The 26,238-nt window shown below is 45.1% G+C and overlaps 1 protein-coding gene across 1 annotated transcript in view; it reads left to right on the top strand.

Annotated features, from left to right (window-relative positions):
• The window catches only part of ANXA3 (annexin A3), a 93,109-nt gene that overhangs the window by 10,635 nt on the left and 56,236 nt on the right, over window positions 1-26,238 (top strand). The window contains exons 2-4 of the mRNA XM_082248013.1: window positions 11,081-11,168; window positions 21,646-21,740; window positions 24,980-25,093. Coding sequence (XP_082104139.1) covers window positions 11,081-11,168; window positions 21,646-21,740; window positions 24,980-25,093 — 297 coding nt within the window. The remainder of the gene's footprint in view (window positions 1-11,080; window positions 11,169-21,645; window positions 21,741-24,979; window positions 25,094-26,238) is intronic.

Consider the following 26,238-nt stretch of genomic DNA (forward strand, 5'->3'; position numbering starts at 1 on the left):
TCTCATCCTAGTAAGGTTTTACAGTTCTCTGTCTGGGGGACAATATATTGCAAGACAAGAGGCGAGCTACACAGGAAAGTTTTCTACTGTTGGTGGAATACACATCATCTGATGATAGCTCATGTTCACATGATTTGACACTAATTAAGACTTTAGAGCTGCTCTGTTGGCAGTCTCTCCCACGTTAAGTGGGGCCGTTCATGTGTTACTGGTTCCAAATACTGCTCATATTCTACAAAAGTTTCCTTATTACAATAGTGGTATAAAAGGTAAATTATTCAGCGCTACAATCATATGGGGTGAAAAGCAGCTGGACACCGGGATAGGTCAAACCTAACAACACCTATAACCTAATCAAACAAATACAGAAAGTGCAGCGCTAAAATTGATAAAGTGCATTAAGGCATGATATATATTGAGAGTCCATATAGTCCACAACAATTGGCAAGTCTCCAGTGCAGGAAAGGTAGGTATAAAACACCACTCAGCCGTGATTCCTTCACCAAAGAGTATTACAGCCTCTCACCTCCAGCATTTGACCACTAGGGGTCACTGCGCCCTAAATAATCATGGTGGACAGCCAATGGGAACAGCATTCTTCTCAAGACTTTTGAATCGCAGACTCATAGCAGATATACCATCCTAAAAGATATAATAAACAGGATCTAATGCTCTCTGTCATGATGTATTTATTGTAAAAGACCTAAAATAACACTTGCATAAAAGGCACTGACACAGTGCTCAAATGCAGGCATGAAGCAATAGTCCGGACATCGGGGTGCCATGGATGACGTCAGACTCCTCCCCCCCGTACGCGTTACGTCAGTGGACGTGACTTTGTCAGCGGGGTAAGGAGACGCATCGCACCCACTCTCTATATAGATCATCTCCTAGCAACCGGACGCTGTATCTGCATACCAGGAAGAGAAGGAACAACACCATTGCCCCTCCTTGCTGCCGGGAACCCGCCCTGCTTCCTACGGACACCGGAAGAGGACATACAGGCCTGCTATTACATGTAAAAGGGGATTTCTACACGGATTAACCCCAGAGGAACATGTAAAATGAAATTAAAAATATATAGAAATATATATAATATAATTAAAACCTATGCCTTAATGAGAGGATTGCTACATATATAATATCCGCTTACCAGAAGCAGGACATCCTCAGTTTATTAGCAAAATACTCTCATATTATTTAGAAAATAATTAATGTAAGGCACATATAAAAACAGAGTATGACGTACACCGCGGCATTCCGAATTAGACAATAAAATAAGCAAAACAAACATAAATAACATAAGACTAACAAAAATTAACAAAAAAAGGGAAGAACTGAAATTACCTATTAGAAATAAAACAATTTAAATCAAAATCTTCATTCAGTCCCCCAGGTGCCAATACATTTGTGCGGTAGATCCAGTAGGACTCCCTACGACTTAACTTACACACAAAATTGCCACCCCCCAGTGATGTGCTGTTTTTTCTAAGCCCCAGAATTTTAATCCTGTAGGGTCACGCTGATGACATTTCTTGAAATGTCTAAGGACACTATGGTTAACCTTGCCCTGCCTAATCTTGCTGATATGCTCCCCAACACGCACATGGAGTGCTCTAGTGGTTCTCCCGACGTATTGTAACCTGCAACCACACTCGAGCATATAAACTACGCCCCGTGTGGTGCAGGTTATGAAATCTTTAATCGGGTGAACCTCTCGTGTGGCAGTGGCAGTGAATTCCCTTCTCTTTTTTAGGTTAAACTTGGAGTTCTTGCATGCAGCACACTTGTCGCACGCATAGAACCCCTTCAGAAAAGGGAATAATCTGTTATCCACAACCAATGGTAGATCCACTACCCCTGGGGCCAGATGATCTCTTAGGGACGGGGCCTTCCTATAGATAAATTTGGACCGCTCAGAAAGGGCAGGGCCTAAGATCCGATCATGCTTCAATATGGGCCAATATTTAGCAATGATACTTTCACATTTTCTATACTGGACATTGTAGTCCAATATTAAACTGAATTCATTACTGGGAGCTGTCCTACGTGTTCCTACTAATATGGTCTCCCTTTCAATCATGCCAACCTTTGCTATTTCATTGTTGATATGAGAGGGATCATATCCCTTATCCAGAAACCTGGTGGCTAGAACCTGTGCCTGGGAACAGAAATCTTCTTCCGAGGAGCAATTGCGCCTAATACGCATGAATTGCCCTCTCGGAATATTACATAACCATAAGTTATGGCAACTACTCTTGGAGATGTAAGAGTTCCGATCCGTAGGTTTAAAGTAGGTACGGGTCCTAAGAGCACCACCGTCCTTAAAGATCTCTAGATCTAAAAAGACGATCTTATCCGTACCTGACGTTCCATGTCAGTTTGATGTTTGATGTTCCTACTGTTGGTATCTAACCTCAGCATAAACTGCTCCAGGCTAGACCTATCACCTTTCCAGATCAGAAGGAGATCATCAATGAAATGGCGGTAGCAGCTTAATTGGGGGGGACAGTTTGTGAAGATAACCTCCTCCTCCCAGTGTGACATAAATAAATTTGCCACACTGGGAGCAAACCGTGCCCCCATAGCAACTCCTTTTTGTCTGCAGAAAAAATTCTCGATCGTACCAGAAATAATTTTTAAGCAAACAGAAGTCCAGGCATTCCAGTAAAAATTTGCAATGCCCTGAGGATGGCTCCGATTTAGATAAGGCCCATTTAACAGAGGACAACGCGTTCTCATGATTAATGATAGTATGTAGTGATCCTACATCTGCGGTCACTAATATACTATCCGATGTGTCGGACAGGTCAGCAAGTAACTGGATGATATGCTTAGTATCTTTTTAAATACGCAGTAGTATTTACAATATTGGACTTAGTAGTGGCACAGTTGCGCTTCACAGTTGCACTTCGCCATTGCCAGCTAGTTGTATCTCTGCCTACATGCATCTTGCCGTCGTTGTCTTCTGTTCAGAACTGTTGACTACTTTACAATCCATGGGGAGTATAACTGGTGAAGGTGTCCAGATACCCCTGATGCATCTGCTGCCCTATAAACTCTTATGGCGAAGGTTCCAATAATTTCGTGGCACATTAGGGGTCTTCAATCTCCTCTGAAACGTACTATGGTATTCATGTGTATTAGAAAACCGCATCATGCCATTATCTGTCTTCAGGAAACTCGCCTTACGTCAGATACGCTGGAATGCCTAAAAAATAGATGGGTGGGTAAGGGTTATCATTTAACGCATACTTCCTATTCCAGAGATGTCAGTGTTTTGGTTCATAATGCTGTGGACTTTCAGGAGTTTGATAGTGAAATTGACACGGAGGGCCGATTATGTTTTTATCTATTGCCATATTGGTCATTTACAATGTATTTTGGCTTGTGTGTATCTTCCCCCCCCCCCCCCCCCGTTTTCCAGACAGGCGTTCTTTGAGGGGGAGAAGACTGGATGCCTTTTGGCGCAGATAGCTTTCTCCCACCAAGGTTCACCCACCATAGGGGCCATTGGTGAGAACCCCTGAGGAGATCATGAGGGAATTGGCAAAGTCCACACTAATTTTGTTGGATGGGGATGGGGCTCAGACTGTAGCACCCTCGTGCCCTATTCCCATTACTACTCAATTTAAATATCTGGGTGTGCAGGTGTCCCTCCCTCATTAGAGATTTCTGTAGATTGAATGTCATTCCTCTCCTTCAGAGGTTCAAAAACCGGATCAAGACAATGAATTCTCTGTACTTATCGGTGGCGTGTAGGGTGAATCTGTTAAAAATGGTGCTCATGCTGTAACTCTACTATACATGCTACACAATACCCCTATGGTAATCCCTTTGAAAATTTTTTAGAATAACTAACTTTCTATTTTTCGCACTCTGATGTGGAAAAGTGGTACTCCCAGAATTAAATTAGAACATTTGCAGAGGCCCAAGGGCGACGGAGGGCTTGCTCTACTCGACCCATGGCTGTACTACTTGGCAGCCCAATTAAAGCACCTGATAGGGACAATGGGTATGGAGGATACAATAGATGGCACAGAGGTCAGTTCATCCCTGGGGATAATGAGGCATACGATTCGCAGAGGCCCTGTGCCCACGGCACTGGAAGCACAAGCTTTTGGAAAGCCACGTAAAACTCACCCTACATATAACCTTATCCAAAAGGTATGGGATAAAACCAAATATTTAGGGGCGGAGGGTTAACACCGAGTTCCACCCTATATGGCTAAACAATACATATCTGGAGATTGCTAAGCTGCAGTCGGGGGGCCAAGTGGAGAGAGTATGGTGTGACACACCTCAAGTGCATTTTTCAAAATGGGAAACTTCTGACATTTGCTGAATTACAAGCTAAATATAACTTGCCAATATCTATGCATTTTTTTTTATATATGTACAGTTACGACACACGGTCAAGGCCCAAAGTAACTCTTCTGAATGGATAATGTCCCCGACCCCCAATCTTTAAATTGGTAAGGGGCACTAGAGTATCTAAGGGGTTCATTTCACAATGTTATACAAGGCTATTGCAAATATACTTGAAACAGCACCCACTGAACGTGATGGAAAAATGGGAGAGAGATGTAGGTTCAATGGATGCTGAACAATGGGAGGAGGCTTTCCAAACAGTGGGTACCTGCTCACTAAATGTCACACAAAGACTGACCCAATTGTACATAACACTGAGGTTATATTACACTCCTCATAGATTACACACAATGGGACTCCCAGTTGACCCTGCTTGTGCGAGGTGCTGGAGGGACCATAGAGACCTAATTCATTTACTCTGGTGTTGCCCAAAGCTGCACCCCTACTGGGCGAGGGTGATACAAACAATTAATACTGTGTTCCAAGTGTCTTTGGAGTGTTTGCTGGGAGAGCTGGGTAATTATGATTTGGATAAGTGTATGATAGAAGCTATACATAGAGCCCTGTTTCAGGCTAGGAATCTGATTATGGTACATTGGAAATCAGAGGACCCCCCAACATTGAAAGAATAAATTAACACATTGGGTAGTATGTTGAGACTGGAGAAAGTCAGTCATTGATCAACATAGGGGGTATACATCTAAATTTGAAAAGCTGTGGGCACCTTGGTTGGATACCCTGGGGCTTGCCCCGGTTGATCTAACAATGAATAGGCTAGTCTGCCTCAATGCCTAGATAGCCCTGCTGGTCCCACTCCTCGGTATGCAATACAGTTCTTGCCAATCTCTGTAGGAATAGCGGGGGGATGAATGGTGCAAGGGAACTTTTACTTTGTATGTGTTTATGATGAGATACTAATGATGTAACTTGTTTACACTCATTTATGATTTATGTAATACTGGCAATGGATTATTATTGTTGCTGATGAAAAAAACTTTAATACTTTCTCTATCGTTCATTGATGGACACAGTCTCTGTTCTTCATAACAGTAGGGTTATACTGTCCCCTACAGGAGTAGAATACGAGGTAGAAAAAAGTTTTGGCTACACCTATGGGCAGTCCCAGGGGGTATACCCTCTCTCACTGCTATAGGATGTCAGTTTTAATCTGCCTAGTCAGAAGTGAGGACCTAGTTCCTTTGGTGGGATCTCTGGTCCTGGCAAGTTTTTTTTCTAGATCGTTTTTTCTAGATCGTTTTTTCTAGCTAGTCTTTCACCCGATTTTTTTTTTTTTTTTCTGTGAGATCTACAAGCAACTATGCCGGATCTGGGCGATGAGCTGGATATATAGATCCAGTGCTCACCCCAGCCGGCCAGCGAGTGCGCGCAGACCCCAGCTCCAAGCTAGGTCAGCTGCGACATAGTCCCACTGGACAGGGACTGGCCCTGTGAGTTAAACGTCTCATCAGGTCGCATACGACCGGGTCTAGGCCCGAGTGGCAGCATTCCTAAAGGCTGACAGCCCCCCCACTTTGGTGGAGAGGGGTCCTGTCAGGAGTTGGCGCCTCGTGTTCCAGGTATGGTAAGTAAACTGTCCCCCCCCCTCCCCCTGGTGGGTTTTGGGGTGAATGCAGGCCGTTCCTTGGGACAGGCGGACCCTAACTTTCCTGGGTTCCCCTCTGTTCTTTCAATCACCCCCCTTACCTGTCCGCTCCCCCCTCACTACTGGGGCTATGGGGTGATTGGAGCTACTCCTGGGGGCTGGGACTGGGCGCAGGCTGACGATGGGGAAGGGTGGGTGTGCCGCCGGGCGATCGATTATGCAGGGGGGGTTTCACCTCTCACTCCAGGGCCCCTTTTTCCTGTCGATTCCGTCCAGGAGGCTGGGGGGTCCCCACGAGGGCCCCTAGAAGCTCCGTAGGCCGCCATTTTCTTATAGCCCATGTGCTGAGGAAGATCAGCAGCCATCTTGGTATACTAGAGCGGCCATTTTGCGGTGGATCCCCATTGAATTCAATGCCTGCCACGTTCTTGGTGTCCCTTGAGGCGTTTTTTGTAGTCGTGGAACCCCTCTCTATACCCTGATGATCGAGATCACTGCAGACACGTGCTGTGCAGAGTCTGGGGGGTCTCTCTCTCTGCTGGGGGTCTCTGTGCCTTCTGCCTGACCTCTTGGGGGCGCTATAATGTGGTAAGACGTTTTAAAAACTTTTTTTTTTTTTTGCTGTGGGGTTCCCCTGATGCAATATGGACCCTGCGGAACATTCTTCCCCTATCTGACCCCCTCTAGGAGGCCGCAGGGCCCTCCGGATCCCAGTTATCCATGGATAGCTCTGTTGGCAGTCTTGGAATCCTTTGTGTCCCGGGTGCAGGTGGCCTGTAAAGGGCGAGGTGCCAAAAAACGCCCCCCACCTACCCCTGCCTCATCTTATGTGTCAGATTCTGAATTTGATTCAGCCACCGCATACGTGGATCTCCCTGCTGGGTCTACCTCCTCGCGCCCTGTCTCCTCTGATAGTGAGGATGACACCTCTCCCTCCGCCACCACGCAAGAAAAGGCGTTGGTGGACGCACTGGTTGTATCTTTGTGTGAGACCCTAAAAATGTAGGACGCAGCTGCAACTGCAGCGCAAGTTACATTTGGGACTCACAAGCCATCCAGAGCGGCGAAGGTTTTCCCCCTTCCCGAGTATTTTGACAACATGGTCAAAAAAGAGTGGAACCACCCAAAGCGTCCCCCTGGGCTGCCTAAGCGGATTGCTAGGTGCTACCTCTTTGAAGAGTCCCTTATTAAAAAGTGGACTGTGCCACTTACGGTGGACACTCCTGTCTCCTGACTGAAAACTGCTACCATGATCCCAGTGGAGGATGATCCGGCGGATAGAAAGCCGGCGGATAGAAAGGCGAAGTCTGTGGCCCGCAATATGTACTCCCTGGCGGGGTCTGTGCTCAGACCGGTGTTTACTATTGCCCTTGTGTCACAAACTTTGACTGAATGGGCTAAGTTACTACGCCGTTACCTGGAGAGGGTAAAACTTCCCTCTGCCTTTGCGGAGCTGACAGACTTATTTAGTTCAGGGGCTGCACTTTGTTTGCAATGCCTCGCTGGATGTGGCTCCACTATTGGCCCGACTGTCAGTTTCGGCAGTGGTCCTCTGGCGTATACTTTGGCCAAATTGCTGGTCTGTGGATCAGACTTCTAAGAAGGCTTTGACTGATCTACCTTTTCAGTGATCGCCTGTTTGGGGCTACCCTTATTATCAAAGGTCAGAGTACATTTCTCCCACAGGCTAACAAGGGTAAAGACCCTCGTCGTAGGCAGGGTCCCTCCTTTTTAGCACACAAGAAGTTTTTTCGTCCCTCAGGGACAATTGATAAAGGATCAAAGTCCTTTGAGGCCTCCCCGGGTGGCTCCAAGCGACCCTGGTCTGGAAAACAGAAGTCCGGTTTCTCCAGACCTGCGGATAAGGCCCCTTCGGCCTGAAGGTGTGCCCTCACCCGTATCTGGGGTGGGGGGACATCTTTGCCAGTTTCTGGACCCAGTTTCTGGACCTGTGGCTATCCCAGCTACAAGACAAGTGGGTCCACAAGGTCATACGGTCCAGCTACAAGATCAAGTTTTGATCTGTCCCCCCGGTAAGGTTTTTCCCTTCCAGTGTGCGACTCCCCGGATCGCTTGCAGGCTCTTTTTGGGGTGGTGCAGGACCTGGTACAACAAGGAGTAATAGTTCAGAATTCGGAACGTTTTCAGGGTTTTTACTCAAACCTTTTTGCGGTCCTCAGGAAGGAGGGCAAGGTGCGTCCAATTCTGGACCTAAAAGCACACAATTGCTTTGTGCGAGTTCAAATATTCAAGATGGAATCTGTTCGTACGGTGGTGGCTTCCCCACACAGGGATTTTATGGCCTCCATAGACATCAAAGATGCCTACCTTCACATCCCAATATGTGCAGGACATCGTTTTCTGCGTTTTGACGTGGGTGAGAATCACTATCAGTTTGTGGCGTTAACCCTTTGGTCTCGCCTCGGGTATTCACAAAGGTGTTTGGCTCCTGTCCTGGCTTTATTATGCCAGCGGTAGATATCGGGCCTGGGTTACCTGGATGATCTGCTTCTCCGTGCGGAGTCTCCCATGGCGCTGTTGAAAAACTTGGAGATCACCATGAGAACTCTGGAGAAGTTTGGGTGGATTATGAACCTTCAGCAGTCGTCACTGGTCCATGAGGCTGGACTATCTGGGCCTGACTTTGTGTTTGTCCTCAGCCAGGGTGTTTCTTCATCCAGAAAAACTTCAAAAGCTCCAGATTGCAATTCAGCTACTGCTGTCCAGCAAATGGTCATCCCTTTGGACTTGTATGAGAGTTCTGGAACTGATGGTGTCGTCCTTTGAGGCTGTACCTTTCGCTCAATTCCACACGAGAATACTCCAAAAGGAAATCCTTCTCAAATGAAACAAGGATCCAAATTCCCCGGACAATCGGATCCAGCTGAGCCAGGTGACCAGGGGGTCCCTGATATGGTGGCTTCGGTCCCAGATGCTCAAACAAGGAAAATCCTTCCAATATATTGGACAGTGTTCACCACCTGGACAGAGTACCTTCGGGGCTGTCCAGTACGCATTCAATCGGACAATGCTATGGCTGTGGCTTATGTCAATCACCAAGGGGGCACCAGGAGTGTCCTAGTGGCCTTAGAGGTGGCGAGCTTTCTTCGTTGGGCGGGCTTTCTTCGTTGGGCGGAACGTTTTGTTCCAGCTCTATCCGCTGTTCACTTTCCAAGAGTGGAAAATTGGCTGGCGGATTACCTTAGTCAGACCTTGGCTCCAGGAGAATGGTCTCTCCATCCGGAGGTGTTCCAGCAGCTGTGCCTTCGTTGGGGCACTCCAGACGTAGATCTGTCGGAGTCTGGGATCAACAGGAAAGTGCAGAGGTTTGTGGTCTGTTCTTGGGACCCTCTGGCAGACGCCACAGATGCGCTGGTGGCTCCGTGGGGTCAGTATCAGCTGATGTATGCCTTTCCCCCTCTCAAGTTGCTGCCAAGACTTCTTCGCAGGATCGAGGTGGAAGTCATTCCAGTCATCCTTGTGGCTCCGGACTGGCCCCGCCAAGCTTGTTACGCTGACCTAATCATGCTAGTTGCAGACGTTCCTTTTGAGACTTCCTCTCAGGGAGGATCTGCTGTCTCAAGGGCTAATCTTCCATCCTGCTTTACAGTCGCTGGCTTGATGGCTTGGCTGTTGAAAGCCAGATGCTGAAGGATAGGGGATTGTCTGCTTCAGTGATTCCCACTCTGCTTAAAGCGAGAAAAGCGACTTCTAGAAGGATCTATCATCGTATGTGGAAGTTGTATATTGTGTGGTGTGAGTCTATTGGGGTTCCTCCTCGCTTTTACTAGGTGGCTCGGATTTTAGCCTTTCAAAAATTTGCCTTGAGTACTATCAAGGGTCAGGTTTTGGCCTTGGCAATTTTCTTCCAGAGGCCATTAGCCACCCATTCCCTGGTGCGTAACTTTTTCCAGGGGGTGCGACAATTGGCTCCTCTGGTGCAACCTCCTTTACCACCTTGGGATCTTAATTTGGTGTACTTGGCGACTACTGAGTCTTTTCGAAAGTCAGATTCCCTCTTTATACTCATGGATGGACCAAAGAAAGGGCTGCCTGCGTCTGCTGCGACTGTTTCCAGATGGATCAGACAGTTGTGCAGACTTATTCAAAAAAGGGTCAGGTTCCTCCTTTCCCTGTTGAGGGGCATTCTACTCAGGCACTTGGTGCTTCCTGGGCCTTTTGCCGTCAGGCATCTGTGGTTCAGGTTTGCAAGGCGGCTACCAGGTCGTCTGTTCATACCTTCACAAAATGTTATAAGGTGGATTTGCTGACATCCGCAGATGCCTCTTTGGGCTGCAAAGTTTTGCAGGCTGCTGTTAGAGGGGGGTTTCTTAATCTCTGTTGAGGGTGTTTAAGGTTTTTTTTCAGGTGGGTCTCATCTTCTTGTTCTGATGAGTCCTATGTTGCCTGATTGGCTGTGGTTCAGCCTTGGGGAATTATTTTCTGCTGTTCCCACCCCTTATGTTTTATGGCACTGCTTTGGGACCTCCCTACTGTTATGAAGAACAGAGACTGCATAGACTGCATATGTCAATGAACGATAGAGAAAATTGGATTTTTGTCTTACCGTAAAATCCTTTTCTCTGGAGTTCATTGACGGACGCAGTACCCGCCTTTATTTTGAGTTGGGTTGGTATTACTTCTCTGACACTGCTTTGATACAAAACTGACATCCTATAGCAGGGAGAGAGGGTATACCCCTTGGGACTGCCAATAGGCTTAGCCAGAACTTTTTTTCGGCCTAGTGTCTTACTCCTGTAGGGGCCAGTATAACCCTACAGTTATGAAGAACAGAGACTGCATCTGTCAATGAACTTCAGAGAAAAGTATTTTACGGTAAGACGAGCATCCAATTTTTTTGTGTGGATATAAAAAAAAGAATTCTCCCCAGTGTGAACTAGCACTTACTGTGTTCAAATGAAAACATTTTTAAACATGTACGCCCTTTAAGCTAAACTGGATTAATAACAAAGCAAGACCATTTAATACTCAACATAACGTAAGATTATTTTATTTGAATTTACATTTAATTGATTGCTATGAATTATTTTCAGTTATTATGCCCAATTCTTTTTTTTTATGCTTGATATGTTTGATCTCTCACAGGTTGGCAGCAGAGGCACTGTTAAAGATTTTCCTGGATTCAGTGCAGGCAGAGATGCTGATGCTGTCAGAAAAGCAATCAAAGGTCTTGGTAAGTATTATAATTATGTGAAGCATAACTCTGGGCAAAAATAAAATTTAAGTTACCCCGCCCCCCCCCCCTCCCACTGATGAAGAATATAGTTCTTGTTTATCTAAGGAATTATCTAACACAGCTTACTGTTTCTCTGTTCTCTAGTGGTGGACAGCCTTACATCATCATGAACAATGCAGAAGTAGTAGCAGACACTTCATTAAATAGGATGAGGTGCTGGTCCTACATTGTTCATGGTGATGCTGGTGAGAGGATCAGAGACCAGAAGGGCAGCCTTGGGGGACTGATTGTTGCAACCATGACTGACAGGGAGGAAGACTGTGGGACTGTAGACCATATTCCAGATCCCTGATGTGTGTATGATAGCACTGGACTGATAGAAGTCAAAATTGGTTCTGATGGATATCCCATACAAAACATGGGCAGTTTTAGGACTTAAAATGAGACACCGGCGAGCACTGCTTAGCGTCTCCATCCCTGTATATAACAAAACTGAAGAGAAAGGGGGATTAAAGAAGGTGTGTGGAAACCAGCCGACCCTTAGTTTGATATACTTACCCACCAGTCTGCTAACAAACCAAATGAACCTGTCTAACAAAATGGGTTAAAAACAGGGGTTTAGTTAACACACATTTGCAAATGCATGTATAAGCTGCAAGGCCTCACCACGGCACCCTGTGTATCTTGCATTCCTAACACTTCCGAACACTACTCAACCTGAGTGTCTCCACAATGGAAGCACACGAATGCTGATGGATGGATGGGAAACAATTCCTGGCCCAATCCCCCCCCCCCCCCCCCCCAACCAACCTGCTCCCATCCAAGACTGGTAATGAAAAACTGATGGCTATGTAATAGCCATAGGGTGCAAACTAAACAATGGTCAGCTGGGAAACACACACCCCCATCCCTATAATATAGATGGTAAAGACAAATTGAGACTTTGAGTGAGACACCAGCCTGTAAAGCAAGCATCTCCATCCCTGGTAACATACAAAACATGGGCAGTTGTTATCTGATGGATATCCCATATCCCATAAGATGAGTTTTCTGTCAAAGAAGCAGATCCTTGCAGACAGTATAGAGTGGGTGCACCCTATTCTGTTTCTAGGCTGCTTCCTCTCTGATAGCGGCTAAGGAAGTGCTTGCTGGATGGTAAATTTGTGGATGTGTACAGAGGAGCACCTGGTACAAAAGATCATCTCACTTAAAGGGAAGTCCACTTTCGTGGGGGAAAAAAAGCAAATAAAGAAAAAATATAATATAGCTTATACAATTGCGTCACAAGTCCTATTGTAATTGAATGTTATTAAAAAATACCTTTTTTCTGTCGCTCATTGACAGACGCAGTCCTCTTGATTAATATCAAATTGGGTTATACTGCCCTCTACAGGAGTAGGACACTAGGCAGAAGGAAAACGTTCTGGCCACACCTTAGGGGCAGTCCCAGAGGGTATATCCTCTCTCTCCCTGCTACAGGATGTCAGTTTTTTTCTGTCTAGTCAGGAGTAAGGACCTAAGTTCCTTGCTGGGATCTTTGGTCCTGGCAAGATATTTTTTAGAAAAATTTTTTTAGGCAGCTTTTTTTCTCCAGTTGTTCCTGTGAGATCTTAAAGCAAGTATGCTGAAACTGGGCGACGGGCTGGATGTTGAGATCCAGTGGTCACCCCAGTCAGCCTACAAGCGCGTGCAGGCCCTAACTCCGCGCTGGGTCGGCCGCGACATAGTCCCACTGGACGGGGACTGACCATGCGAGTTAAACGTCTCGCCGGGACGCCGACGACCAGTTGGAAACTGATTTGCGGCGTCCGTATTGGTCGACAGCCCCCCCACCTCGGTGGAGAGGGGTTCTGTCAGGAGTTGGCGCCCGCCTGTTCCGGTATGGTGAGTAATATGTTCCCCCTTTCCCCCTGATGGGTTTGTGGGTGGACGCGGGCCCCTCCCTGGGATGATCGGACCCTCATGATCCTGGATCCCCCCTCTATCCTATAACCGGTGTCACAGATCCCCCTCTTAAGGGTGATTTGGTGAATAAGAACCAGAAGGCTTGGTTTGGGAGCTGACTATCGGAAGTCACTGTATGAGGGGCACTATAAAGGGACCATGACTGAAGTCAGTGGCTGGCAATGTAAGAAGGCCTACCTTATACATAAGGTTGCAATACAGGCCGATGCCTGTGCCTGGACTACCGCCATCCTCCCGCAGGCCGCCATCCTCCCGCAGGCCGCACAGGCCGATAAAACTACCTTCCACAGGCCGCAGCCATCTTTCCACAGTGGCCGCAGGTCGCGCGGGGCCGCCATCTTGGCGTAGCCTCGTGTCTCCAGCATGGGGGCGGCCATTTTGGAAGTGACCAGTACCTCAAGGAATAGCATGGGAGGTGCCGGAAGGCGTGTAAAGGGGCGGGGCCGCCTCCTTTTACCCGGGAAAAGGATGCAAAAGACTTCCGGTCTGTAAGAGAGCGCTGAGAGCAGGTTGATAGAAACTTCTGTGCATCAGGTGGTGAGCCTTGGGGTCTCTCTCTCTCTCTCTCTCTCTCTCTCTGTGGGGTCCAAAGCAGGTAACACTGAGGGGCGCTGTTGCGCTGGGGGGATTACAAAAGGTAAAAAAAAAAAAAAGTTTTTTTCTTTGCAATTATTTTTTGTTTGCTGGCAAGTGTCTGGGATTAATCATGGACCCTGCCACACATGTATCCCCACCTGATCCCCTCGAGGTGGCCGCAGGACCCTCCAGTGCCCCACTTGTGATTGATGCATTATCAGCAGTTTTGGAGTCTTTGGTATCCCGGGTGGAGGTAGCCTGTCAGGGACGGGGGGGCAAGAAAGCGACCCCCGCCTACCCCTATTTCATCTGACACTTCAGATACGGATTCTGAGCTTGTCACTGCAGCTGCAGGCCCCTCTTCTGGGGCTACTGTCTCGGGTACGGTCTCCTCAGATAGTGAGGAGGACGTTTTTGCCTCCGCCATAGCGCAAGAAGAAGCGTTAGTGGACGCACTCGTCATGTCTGTCCGGGAAACCTTAAGTCTTGAGGTTACACCGGCAGAGGTAGCTGACACTGAAATTCCCTTTGGTACCAGCAAGCCTACCAAAATGGCGAAGGTTTTTCCCTTGCCTAAATGTTTTGGTAATCTAATAAAAGAAGAATGGGATCGTCCGAAACGAACCCCTGCTATTTCCAAACGCATTGCTAGGCGCTATCCGTTTGAGGAATCCCTCCTTAAAAAATGAATGGACCAAATTGTTACGCCGTGACCTAAAGGGGAGAAGTATCCCCCCGGCAGTATCAGATTTGCTGGAGCAGATTATACAAGGGCTACAGTTCATCTGTGACGCCACTCCCTTGCTAGGGCGTGCATCTGTTTCAGCAGTGGTCCTCAGACGCGTGTTGTGGTTAAAGTGCTGGTCGGCGGATCAAGGTTCCAAAAAAGCTTTGACAAATCTCCCTTTTCAAGGGGATCGCCTGTTTGGGGCCACCTTGGATGAGATTATAAAGGATCTCACTGGGGGCAAGAGCACTTTTTTACCACAGTCTGCTAAGGGTAAAGGACCTCGTAACAGGCGAGGACCTTCCTTTTCCGCTCCTAAAAAGTTTGGTCGTTCCGCTGGGGTGGGCGATAAAGCAAAGCCCTCCAAAGCCCCTGCAGGGGGTTTCAAAGGGCGCTGGTCGGGTAAGCAAAGGTCCGACTCAGCCAAACCTGAAGATAAGACCAATACAGCCTGAAGGTGCGCCCCCACCCATCTCTGGGGTGGGGGGACGTCTTCACCGGTTTCCGGATCCATGGCTTTCCAGAATCCTGGACAAAGGGGTTCGCGAGGTCATACGGTCGGGATACAAGATCGAGTTTCGATCACTTCCACCGGTGCGATTCTTCCCTTCAAACATTCGACTATCCCCGGATCGCTTAAAAGCTTTGCGGGGGGCAGTAATGGACTTGATGCAACAGGGAGCGGTAGTTCCCGTTCCTTGAGCAGAACGCTGTCTTCACTTTTCCCAAAGATCATTCCTAGTTCCCACCAGGAGCTGGAAGAGTCAGTAAAACGATTCGGATGTTACTATCCGTCAACTGGTCTTCCCTTCAGACTTGCATGAGGATCCTGGGACTGATGGTGGCCTTCTTAGAAGCAGTACCGTATGCCCAGTCTCATGGAAGTGGCCCGCATTCTTCGCTGGGCGGAACGGTTTGTTCCAGCTCTCTCCGCAGTGTTCATTTCGGGGGTGGAGAATTGGCAGGCAGATTATCACAGCCGTCAGATTCTGGACCAGGGGGAATGGTCCCTCCATCCAGAAGTTTTCCACCAAGTGTGCCTACGTTGGGGCACCCCGGATGTGGATCTGTTGGCATCTCGGTTCAACAGGAAGGTGCGGAGATTTGTGGCTCGCTCCCGCGATCCGCTAGCAGAGACCGCAGACGCGCTGGTCGCCCCGTGGGGACAGTATCAGCTACTGTATGTCTTCCCTCCTCTCATGTTGCTGCCGAAACTTCTTCGCAGGATAGAGGTGGAGGGAATTCCAGTTATCCTGGTAGCTCCGGACTGACCTCGTCGACACGGGTATGCCGACTTGGGCAGGCTGGTCGCGGACGCTCCTTGGAGACTTCCTCTCAGGGAGGATCTGCGGTCTAGGGACCGATCTTCCATCCTGCTTTACAATCGCTGGCTTTAACGGCCTGGCTATTAAGACTCAGGTGCTGAAGGACAAAGGATTTTCAACTTCAGTTATTCCTACTTTAATTAAAGCAAGGAAAGCGACTTCCAGAAAAGTCTATCATCGCACATGGAGGTCTTATATTGCGTGGTGTGAATCCCTTGGATTTCCTCCACGTGCCTATTCGGTGACTCGAATCTTGGCTTTTCTGCAACAGGGGGTTGAGCAGAAGCTGGCCTTGAGTACTATCAAGGGTCAGATTTCAGCATTAGCAATCTTCTTTCAGAAGCCTTTGGCTACTCTTTCCTTGGTGCGGAATTTCATCCAGGGAGTGCGGCACCTGGCTCCGCCAGTGCACGCGCCTTTACCGCCCTGGGATCTTAATTGGTGTTGTCGGTTCTTCAGAAACCTCCCTTTGAAAATATCAGGGAGATTCCCTCGCTTACTTTATCCCAGAAGGTGGCCTTCTTGGTGGCCATCACTTCTGCATGCAGGGTGTCAGAACTGGCCGCATTATCTTGTCGTTCCCCATATCTGGTGGTTCATAGGGATAAGGTGGTTCTTCGTCCGAATCCATCCTTCCTTCCTAAAGTGATTTCAGAGTTTCATCTGAATGAAGATATTGTGTTACCTTCCCTGTGTCCTAAGCCCAGTCATCCTCGGGAGTGTGCGTTACATTCCTTGGATGTGGTTCGGGCAATCAGGGTATACCTGAAGACTACGGACTCGTTTCGTGAAACGGATTCACTTTTTGTGATCACAGATGGCCCCAAAAAGGGGTTGCCTGCATCTGCTGCGACTATCTCCAAATGGATTAGACAGACGGTGGTACAGGCTTATTCTATTAAGGGTCGGGTTCCTCCGCTTCCTTTTAAGGCGCACTCCATTCGGGCGCTTAGTGCTTCCTGGGCCTTCCGCCATCAAGCGTCAGTGGTCCAGGTTTGCAAGGCGGCTACCTGGTCGTCGGTTCATACCTTTACAAAATTTTATAAAGTTGATGTGATGGCATCGTCGGATGCCTCTTTTTGGCCGCAAGGTTTTGCAGGCCGCAATTTGAGGAGACCGTTGGTCTACCTCGAGGGTTTTTTTCTGTTGGGTTTTCAGTTGAGTCTCATCCTTTGGTTTGATGAGCCTTTAAGACTTCTAGTCGGCACCGGTTGGGCCTTCTGGATTTAAATTTTGATTTCTGTTATCCCACCCCTCATTTGTGGCACTGCTTTGGGACGTCCCAATTTGATATTAATCAAGAGGACTGCTTCTGTCAATGAGCGACAGAGAAAAATGGATTTTTGTAAAATCTTACCGTAAAATCCTTTTCTCTTAAGCTCATTGACAGACGCAGTACCCGCCCCTCTACTTTTGAGCTGGGTTGGGTTAAATTCTCTGACACTGCTTTGTGACATAACTGACATCCTGTAGCAGGGAGAGAGAGGATATACCCTCTGGGACTGCCCCTAAGGTGTGGCCAGAACGTTTTCCTTCTGCCTAGTGTCCTACTCCTGTAGAGGGCAGTATAACCCAATTTGATATTAATCAAGAGGACTGCGTCTGTCAATGAGCTTAAGAGAAAAGGATTTTACGGTAAGATTTTACAAAAATCCATTTTTCCTTTTCAATTTGCAGCTGTTGTAATTTTCTGAAAATGCAATATAATATGACTACCTAGAGGTGTTCTGTACACAGAATATGTACAGAATGCCCCCTCAGAAACATAATTTCCTGCTTATGTAATTGGCTCACTGATTTCCTCAGAACCCTGCACTAAGATGCAAATCAGATTTCAGGCATCCCCTGCAACAGGAATTTTATTTTTGGTGAGATACTCCCAATAGGAACAAGTCTAAAGGGACACAGGCCCAGCGGCTTTCCTCATTAGTGCCCTGCAGCCGCACAGCTGGTTGATAATTATGAAACCACTCCCATTTGACTACCTCGGCACAGGAAAACAGAGGGATTTCTTCAGAATAACAAAACGTAGGAATTTGCAACAAAGTTTGTTAAAATCCTTGCAGTGTACATAGATCACCCAGAGGGGTTTGTTTCTCAACAAATGTGTGGAGTTGCACTTTAAAGAACTTTGAGTAAGATTACCTTTTGTACCAGGCGCTTCTCTGTATACATCCTAGCATTTATCACGTATTCCAGATCTGGAAGGGAAACAGCCTGCCATCTGTCATGAGAAGGTAAATATTACTTTGTGTTAGGTCATATCCTAAAACCGCAAGCATTATATTGTTCTTCGGCTAAGGGTGGGGGTCAATTTTTTAAATTATTTTATTACTGCATAGAGTTAGACATGCTTATGACTCATGTGCATGATGTTTATGTCAAAAACCCAGAAGATGATTATTGGTATTTATATTCATTTGACCATTGCACAACAAGGAAGCTAGCATATATACTCAGTGGACCTTTTATCAGGCACATCAGATTGGGAATGCTAATCTTCACAGTAAATCCTCTGTCCACTGACCTAGCCAGGAAGCTCAGTCGTTTTTGCCCAAAATATGTATGTGTGATCTAACCAACTGTATTAGTGGAAGGATATGCTAGACTTTATTGTAGCATCTCAGAAACAAAATACTATAGTGTATAAAAAAAATACCAGAAAGTAAGCAGAGTTTAAAGAAGGTGCTGAGGAAAATGAAAAAAACATCTAAAGAGTAGAATTTCAATGGTTGAAAGTACCTGTGGTAGTGAGAGGTCAGATGAGAATGGTCAGATATGTACAGGTTGATAGGAAGTTCACAAATTACACCTTGAAGTGGATGGGCTACAATGGCAGAGGTCCACATCGGGGTCCCTTGCTGTAAGCTATGAGCTGAAAAATGAGGTTACAGTGGGCTGACTGGGTAACTGATGTTTGAAAAGCATTTCCTGGTCCACCAAATCTCAAATGTTAAAGTGAAATACAGAGGGTAGGGGCAGACTTTGGAATATGCAAAATAAATCTATGGACCTATTCTGTTTTTTTTGGCAGTAATGTAGCCTAATAGTAAGGGGAATGACATGGAGGTCCTAACTCTATCTGCAGCACCCAGACTTTGGTTGCTTATTGATTTCCATGACTGCCCCAGTGGACCCCCTAGCTGTGAGAGGAGTCCCGTTGCAAACTAGAAGCAGCCTGCAAAAATACACTCCTGTATGTTCTTTTGCATCCAACAAGCTGTGAATAGGGCTTTATAGAGCCATATCATTGCTAATCTCACATTGTTCTCTGAATAGCTTCATTTTTAGCCATATAGTCATTTGTCGCCTCATCATTCATAAAAGTGTTTAATAATTGTTGAACAGTGACTTCTTTGAGCCTGCAAAAGAGGAAGCTGTAGCAAAGCAGTCAACTTGAGAAATTTTTGTATTTAAACACTTTAGAAACAAAGTCCATTGTCTTGATTATGAACAAATGCTACTTCACAGAGCTGGAGGAAAATATTTGGCTGGTTACAAGTGTAAAAACTATAGCAAATTTTGTAGAACACCTTTTTTTTCCTTTGATGCAAGTATGGCAAAAACTGCAGAAAATGCTAAACAAGGTTTAATAAGTGTTTGTCATCCAAAAAAAAAGGATCAGACACTGAAGGGTCTCTTTTGCAGCAGAGATTTGCAGTCCAATTGCATAGTGAATAAATTCCAGCAGTTTTAGGGCTCTTTCACACGGGCGTTCCGTATGTCAGTTTTTCATCCCATCCGTTTGCGGATGAAAAACGGACATAATGTATCTCTATGTAAATACGGATGTCATCGGATGATCATCCTCTGACATCCGTTTTTTGTCAGTTCAGTTCAGTTAAGTTTTTTTGAACGGAGGAGAACCCTATTTTCTCTTCCTTTCAAAAAACGGAACGGAAGTAAAAACGGATGTCAGTGGTGTCATTCGCAGACATCCGTATTTACATAGACATGCATTATGTCAGTTTTTCATCCGCAAACGGATGGGATGAAAAACGGACATACGGACCGGATGACACAAGTGTCATCCGTGTCCGTTACAAAAAAAAAAAAAAGGACCTGATCGGGCAAAAAAAAAGGAACGCCCATGTGAAAGAGCCCTTAGGGGCTCTATGCAGCTCTATGGGGCAGCGGGTGTCAGTGGAGACACCTCCGCTGACACCCGCTGCCATCCGCATCCGATCCTGTGCTGAAATCTGGACGGATGGAAACCCTATTTTTCCATCCGTTCAGTAATTGGAGCGGAGCGGATCTGATGAGAGCGGACAAGCGGTCAGCTCTCATCCGATCCCCCATAGAGGGCAGCGGGTGCTTAGACACCTCCCTCTCCGCTCTGCAAGCGGAGACGGATCTGTCATCCGCCCGGCTCAGCGGGGATCGCGGATCGATCCCCGCTGAACAACACGGATCCGCCTGCGGAGGCGGACCGTGTGAAAGAGCCCTTAGCTGCATAATCTCCAGGTTCAGTAGCCACTCATGTTCTCTTATTCAGCTGCTAGTTATAGTGTCACAACAGGGATTGTAGCTAGCTCTATTTACAACAGTAATTGCTCGGAGAAAACATTCAGCTGCATAAAAAGATTTCGCTGGATTTCAGCTTTACTATGGATACATTGCTTTAAATCAGTTACGCAATAATTCAGCCAAGAAAACAGTCAAGGGGATCAGAACCTGTGTATAGGGGAACCATAAGAACATCTGACCATGTATTTTATGCCTTCCTGTCTTAGTATCAACCCCCTACCCCTTTTTTTGTATGGGCATCATAGACAGGAAGTTAAACATTCTGCCCAACAGGGTGTCGGATATAAAGCTACAACTTTTTTGTTCATCGTAAACTTGAAAAAAAAAATTGTTATAGGCTTTGAGTTTGCACCAGACTTTGGGATCTCTGGGACCTGGCTGAATTGTGTGTACTCTGAAGCTAGACACAAAGTTTCTAGGGAAAATAATCCAAAAGAGATTTGTAGCTGTTCGATATCTGCTGCAAACCATGCCCTGACTCCATAAACGATTACTACATTGGGGAGAGTAAGATCCCTGTGCATTCGTTGTGGTAGATAGACAAAGAGCTCCGATGTAAAAGTATTTCTCCTGGACAGTGTTGGGGGTAACTAGTTACAAAGTAACTAATTACAGTAACTAAATTACTTTTTTTGGTAACTAAGTAAAGTAACTAGTTACAATACTAATATTGGTAACTACACTACTTTACTAGGCTATAGGAAGTAACTACACTACTTTACTAGACTACAGGAACGCGTTTTCCTGCGTTACCCAAGCCGTGCGATACAATTGTTATTTCGAAGAATAGAGAGGGATGAAGTTTATGACTTTTTGTTGCACTTTATGTTTTATTCTGTTTTTTCAGGTTTTGTTCTCATGTTTCCCAAAGCCTGTGTTTATACAATAAACTCTATGCAGAAAGAGTGTCATGTATCTTCTTCTACACGGTCAATTAAGAAAGAGGAAAGTAAAGTAATAAGTAGTGAAGTTACTTTTCAAATGTAGTAACTAGTAAAGTAATCTCATTACAATTTACAGAAGTAACTAGTAACTAGTTACATTTTTTGAGTAACTACCCCAACACTGCTCCTGGAGTACCTGAGGGAAATGAGACTTGGAAGAGATCCAAACTTTTTTTTTTCTAAACTGAAGATACACTTGTGAGAGCAGGGGCCATTTCAAAAATATTTTTAAAAAGTACTAAAAACATATTTTTTGAAGTGCAATGTGAGCAGCATTTAGAGAGTCTGGTGTCTCATTGGATATGCATTATATTGTCTTGCTATTGAAATCGTTGTCGGATGCTGGGAGTTTCTAACATAGTGTACCCGCATAAACAACAATTGTATGTTTCAAATTCTGTTTTACCCAGGGACTGATGAAGATTCCTTAATCAACATACTGACACAAAGATCCAATGCACAGAGACGGCTACTTTCAAAAGAATATGAGGCAGCATGTGGAAAGGTATTTTTCAGATAACCATTATTTTTTATGTTTAACAAAGCAATTTTTAAATGTGATATGTATTCCTGGCCTCTGAAGCACCAGCTTTTATTTATTTATTTTTTTCTTTTTCAGCTTGTCAAAACCTGTCATGATAATCCTTAAAGTAATACTAAAGTCTCAGTTCATTTCATTTAAAAATAACAAACCTGTTATACTTACTTGCACTGTGTAGTGGTTTTGCACAGAGTAGCCCAGAGTCTCCTCTTCTCTGGTCCCTCTTCTGTGCTCTTGGCCCCTCCCTTCTGCCAAATGCCCCCACAGCAAGCAGCTTACTATGGGGGCACCTGAGACGGGCCACTGCTCTGTGTGTCCATTCAGACTTGTAGCTGCAGTTGGGCCCCGCCCCCTCTCTCCTCATTGTCTACCTGACTTTGACAACAGCGGGAGCCAATGGCGCTGCACTGCTGTCTCAGTCAATGAGGAGGGAGAGTTTTGGGCAGCCGAGTCTCTCCTGCAACATTTCTGGGTAGAGATGGGCTCTGGTAATTATTAGGGGGCTGTGGGGCGCTGCTGCAAACAACAGGTTTTTTTATCTTAATTCACAGAATGCATTAGGATAAAAAAAACCTTCTCACTTTACAACCAGTTTAATTTAAGAATTTCAGAAAAATATGTTTGTGAAGATCAGTATGAAAGAGGATGTCGGTTATAACTGGTTTGGAATAAATCAGTTCAGTATAGTGTGTTGTTGGTTTTTTTTTCTGCATAATTTATTGTTTTAGTACACAATGAAGTTTAAGAAAAGCTTGTTTTGATCCTGGCTATCCTTTCATGTGAATCCTGCTGTAAACCAAAAGAGTAATTTTGTCTTGGGCTAGCCATACATGTTGGAGAAGTATAGCCAAAGCTATTTGAGCTATAAATCTCCTGGGTATCACAGGAGTGCGCTCTTGTGACCTGTTTTAGCCCACTGATGTCAGCTGGTCCAGGCTCAAGATCAATCCCAACTTTACAGTCGGGATACACCCAGATGCCTAGACCAGCAGCTGGCTCCCCCTCCACAGCTCAGCGCTCCAGTGAGTGCTGGAGTAGCAGGTAGAGGGCTCTCTCACTGAAGACTGAGCGGAAACTCAGCGGTTTTAGAATCTGAGGGGGACAGATGCAGCATTGGGTCGACGTTGTATCCACCTTGGTAAGTGTGTGTGTGTGTATATATATATATATATAGATATAGATATATAATATACGTATATATTTTATTTCAGGTACTTATATAGCGCTGTCAATTTACGCAGCGCTTTACATATACATTGTACATTCACACCAGTCCCTGCCCTCAAGGAGCTTACAATCTAAGGTCACTAACTCGCATACATACACAGTAGGGCCAATTCTTTTTTTTTTATACAGGATCCAATTAACCAGCATGTCTTTGGAGTGTGGGAGGAAACCGGAGTACCCGGAGGAAACCCACACAGGCACAGGGAGAACATGCAAACTCAAGGCAGGTAGTGTCGTGGTTGTGATTCAAACCAGCGACCCTCTTGCTGCTAGGTGAAAGTGCTAACCACTACACCACTGTGCCACACATATATGTATGTATATTGATATGTGTGTGTGTGTGTATATATGTGTGTGTGTATATATATATATATATATATATATATATATAATAAATTTTTTTTTTTTTTTATACTTCCCTTTTAAGATTTCTCTCATGCAGCCCTGTGGGCTGAATAGGAGAAGTCCATAGATAACCCCATTACCCGGCATCTACAGCTGTCAGAATACCTGAACAGTGACTGCGTCCATTGTTCAGTTGATAATTGTTCACCTTTTTCACCAGATTGAAACTAGTTGAGTCGGTTGGTGCCGACAGGGTCACCCATGGCTTGAATTTTTTCTGATTTGGCAGAATCAGCCCAAATTTGAACGGTGTATGGGCAAGCATTATATTACTCTGTGAAGCTTCCAGGGCAAGCTCCACTGCAATAATGCGCTCCTGCAGTCTTGTATACAAAAGTGATTGTTTGGTAGAAAACTTCTATATTTATTAATCTATCTAACCAAGGAATCCTTTTTTAGGCCACAGCTGATAAACTATAGCATGAGAGCTTGTGTATAGTAGGTTTTGTTGTATATTCGAGCTTGTATTAAACCACAGATTATCAGAAATAATTAGATTCAATCTCAGTGTTCGTTTGAGAACAGACCTCTGATATTTACTTTATTTATTTTTTTTTGGTTTTGGTTAGAGTGGAGAGGGATTAGAAAGCTTGTCAGTTTTTATTGCTGTCTGGGCTCCCGTTAGGGAGGGGTCACCCTTTCTATTTGTCCTGCTTACCATTCTTATTGAAAGTTAAAAAAATCCCAAATTTTGGGTTGTCCCCGCAAAATTAATAGAGGGGAAATCTTCAATAGGCATACTCGTTTGGGTGACCTGGGGGTCCCCATGGAATTTGCTTATTTGCAGGGATTTTTTCTTACATCCTGTTTTGGCTATAGGACAGGAAAATTGGGACACATAGCAAAAAATAAACTGACAGGGGTTATGACCTGCCATTACTCTATCCAAAATGAAGCAAAAAAACTTATGTCTATAGTTCTACTTTAAGACACCTTAAGCTGGTCATACACTATTTTCTACCAATTCCTGATAAACCAGCCAAAATTTCATATGCAGGTGGCCGTCAGTACCCTTTTGCCCAACATCCTTTAGCTGAAAAAGGAGCCATTGGAAAATTGTCTGTCTAGCTCAATCTGATTGGATGCAGCCACTGTTCAGTTATTCAGGCAGCTGCAGGTGCTGTGGGTATCCAGATATAACAGCTGTCAGGGAAGATTCCTCTATCCCCACTGTTTAGTGAGAAAACTTGACGTGTATGGCTAGCTATCAGTATTGTCTGTCATTAAAACAAATGGCTACCCATAGCAACCAGTGAAATCTAATTTACTTTCTCCCTTTTATGGGAGAGTAAAAAAGTTGCTTTAGCTAGCCAAACACTGTTACTTTTTTTTTTTTTTTTTTTTATCATCCTGCGGGGTCTATGCTTATTGCCCTGTGGCATCAGAGCTTTTGGGCACACTGACTTGCAACTGTGTACGATGCATCTAGATACTAAAAAAGCCAATACAAAAAATAGGATTGATTGTTTGTGTATGTGAGATTGCAGTCTAATGTCTGTTACCTACTTTATTATTATTATTAGCTATAAATTCGCTACTAAAAGCAACCTGTTGTACTTTGTTTTATTAAGGAATTAAAAGATGATTTGAAAAGTGACCTGTCTGGCAATTTTGAACATCTTCTCGTCTCCCTCACATTGCCTCCTGCTGTGTTTGATGCCAAACAGCTAAAGAAAGGAATGAAGGTATACTGGGAATAGCAAACACTACAACACAACCTAGATGCATTCAGTTTTTATGATGTTGCGGTTTTCCTATATCCATTTTTTTTTATTTTTATTTCAGCTTCTTGTCGAATTATGTTTTTTTTTTCAATAAGAAAGTAGCTATAACCTGTCGTTTCTGTAGTAGATCATTAAAACTGTCATACTACCAAAGGCAGCCTTGTGCTTAGGGATGATCAGTGTACCTAACTAACAATAAGTATAGTGGTATGAGATGGTTGAAAAGGAAAACACAGGCAATGTGCAGGACAGTTAGGTGTGACAGCAAATTCTCATCCTGCCTGCTTCATCACATTGCCAGTTTTATATCAAAATGAGTGGTTTGTCTATCCTTAGAGACTGAAAAATGATTCTAAATTATTTTTTACACTTTGCATTGCTAATGTATAAATGCAGATGTTGGAAATTCACTTGTAAATTCATACAAAGGCAGTAAAATGTAAATAAGTCAAATTTGCTCTCCTTTGTATGTTACATCTGGCATTGTTCACTTGCAATAATGCACTTCTCAAATAATTTGTAAACCATGTCCCCGGGCAATATATAATTGCAGTACATCCCCATGTTTTATCTCTTTAACCACTTGAGTACCAGCCTGAAATACTTCTTCATTATCAGACCTGTGATGTGCTGTGATGTTTTGACTGACAATTACCCAAATTATTATTTTTTTAGATCGCTTTTTATATTTTTTACTTTATAAAGGGAAAAAAAGACCAAAAAAATGTCCTTTTTGTTATAATACAAACAGCCCACAATGACTCCTTTTTGCCACGCATTGAGCTTGATATTTGTGCACTTTATACTGCTTGTGCAAGTTCCAGAAAGAGGAGGCGGTGAATGGGTTAATGAACAGTTCCCGTTTGTAAATTACTATTCCTGTTTCCTCTGTTGGAAGGGGGGGGGATCAAAACTGTAAATAGCATGTACGTGATTTTGTGGATGAGATTTCGGGGGTGCGCGCGCGTCGCTCCTGCTGTGATTGGACACAGCGGGAGCCTACCAGCGGGTCCGATGACCTACTGGGACCTGCCAATCATTCGGCGGAATGACAGAACGGTGGTTTGCTTATGTAAACAAAGCAGACTGCTGCTCTGTCAGGGAGG

This window comes from Pelophylax lessonae, assembly GCF_965119305.1.
Source record: "Pelophylax lessonae genome assembly, chromosome: 1".
NCBI classification, from domain to species: domain Eukaryota; kingdom Metazoa; phylum Chordata; class Amphibia; order Anura; family Ranidae; genus Pelophylax; species Pelophylax lessonae.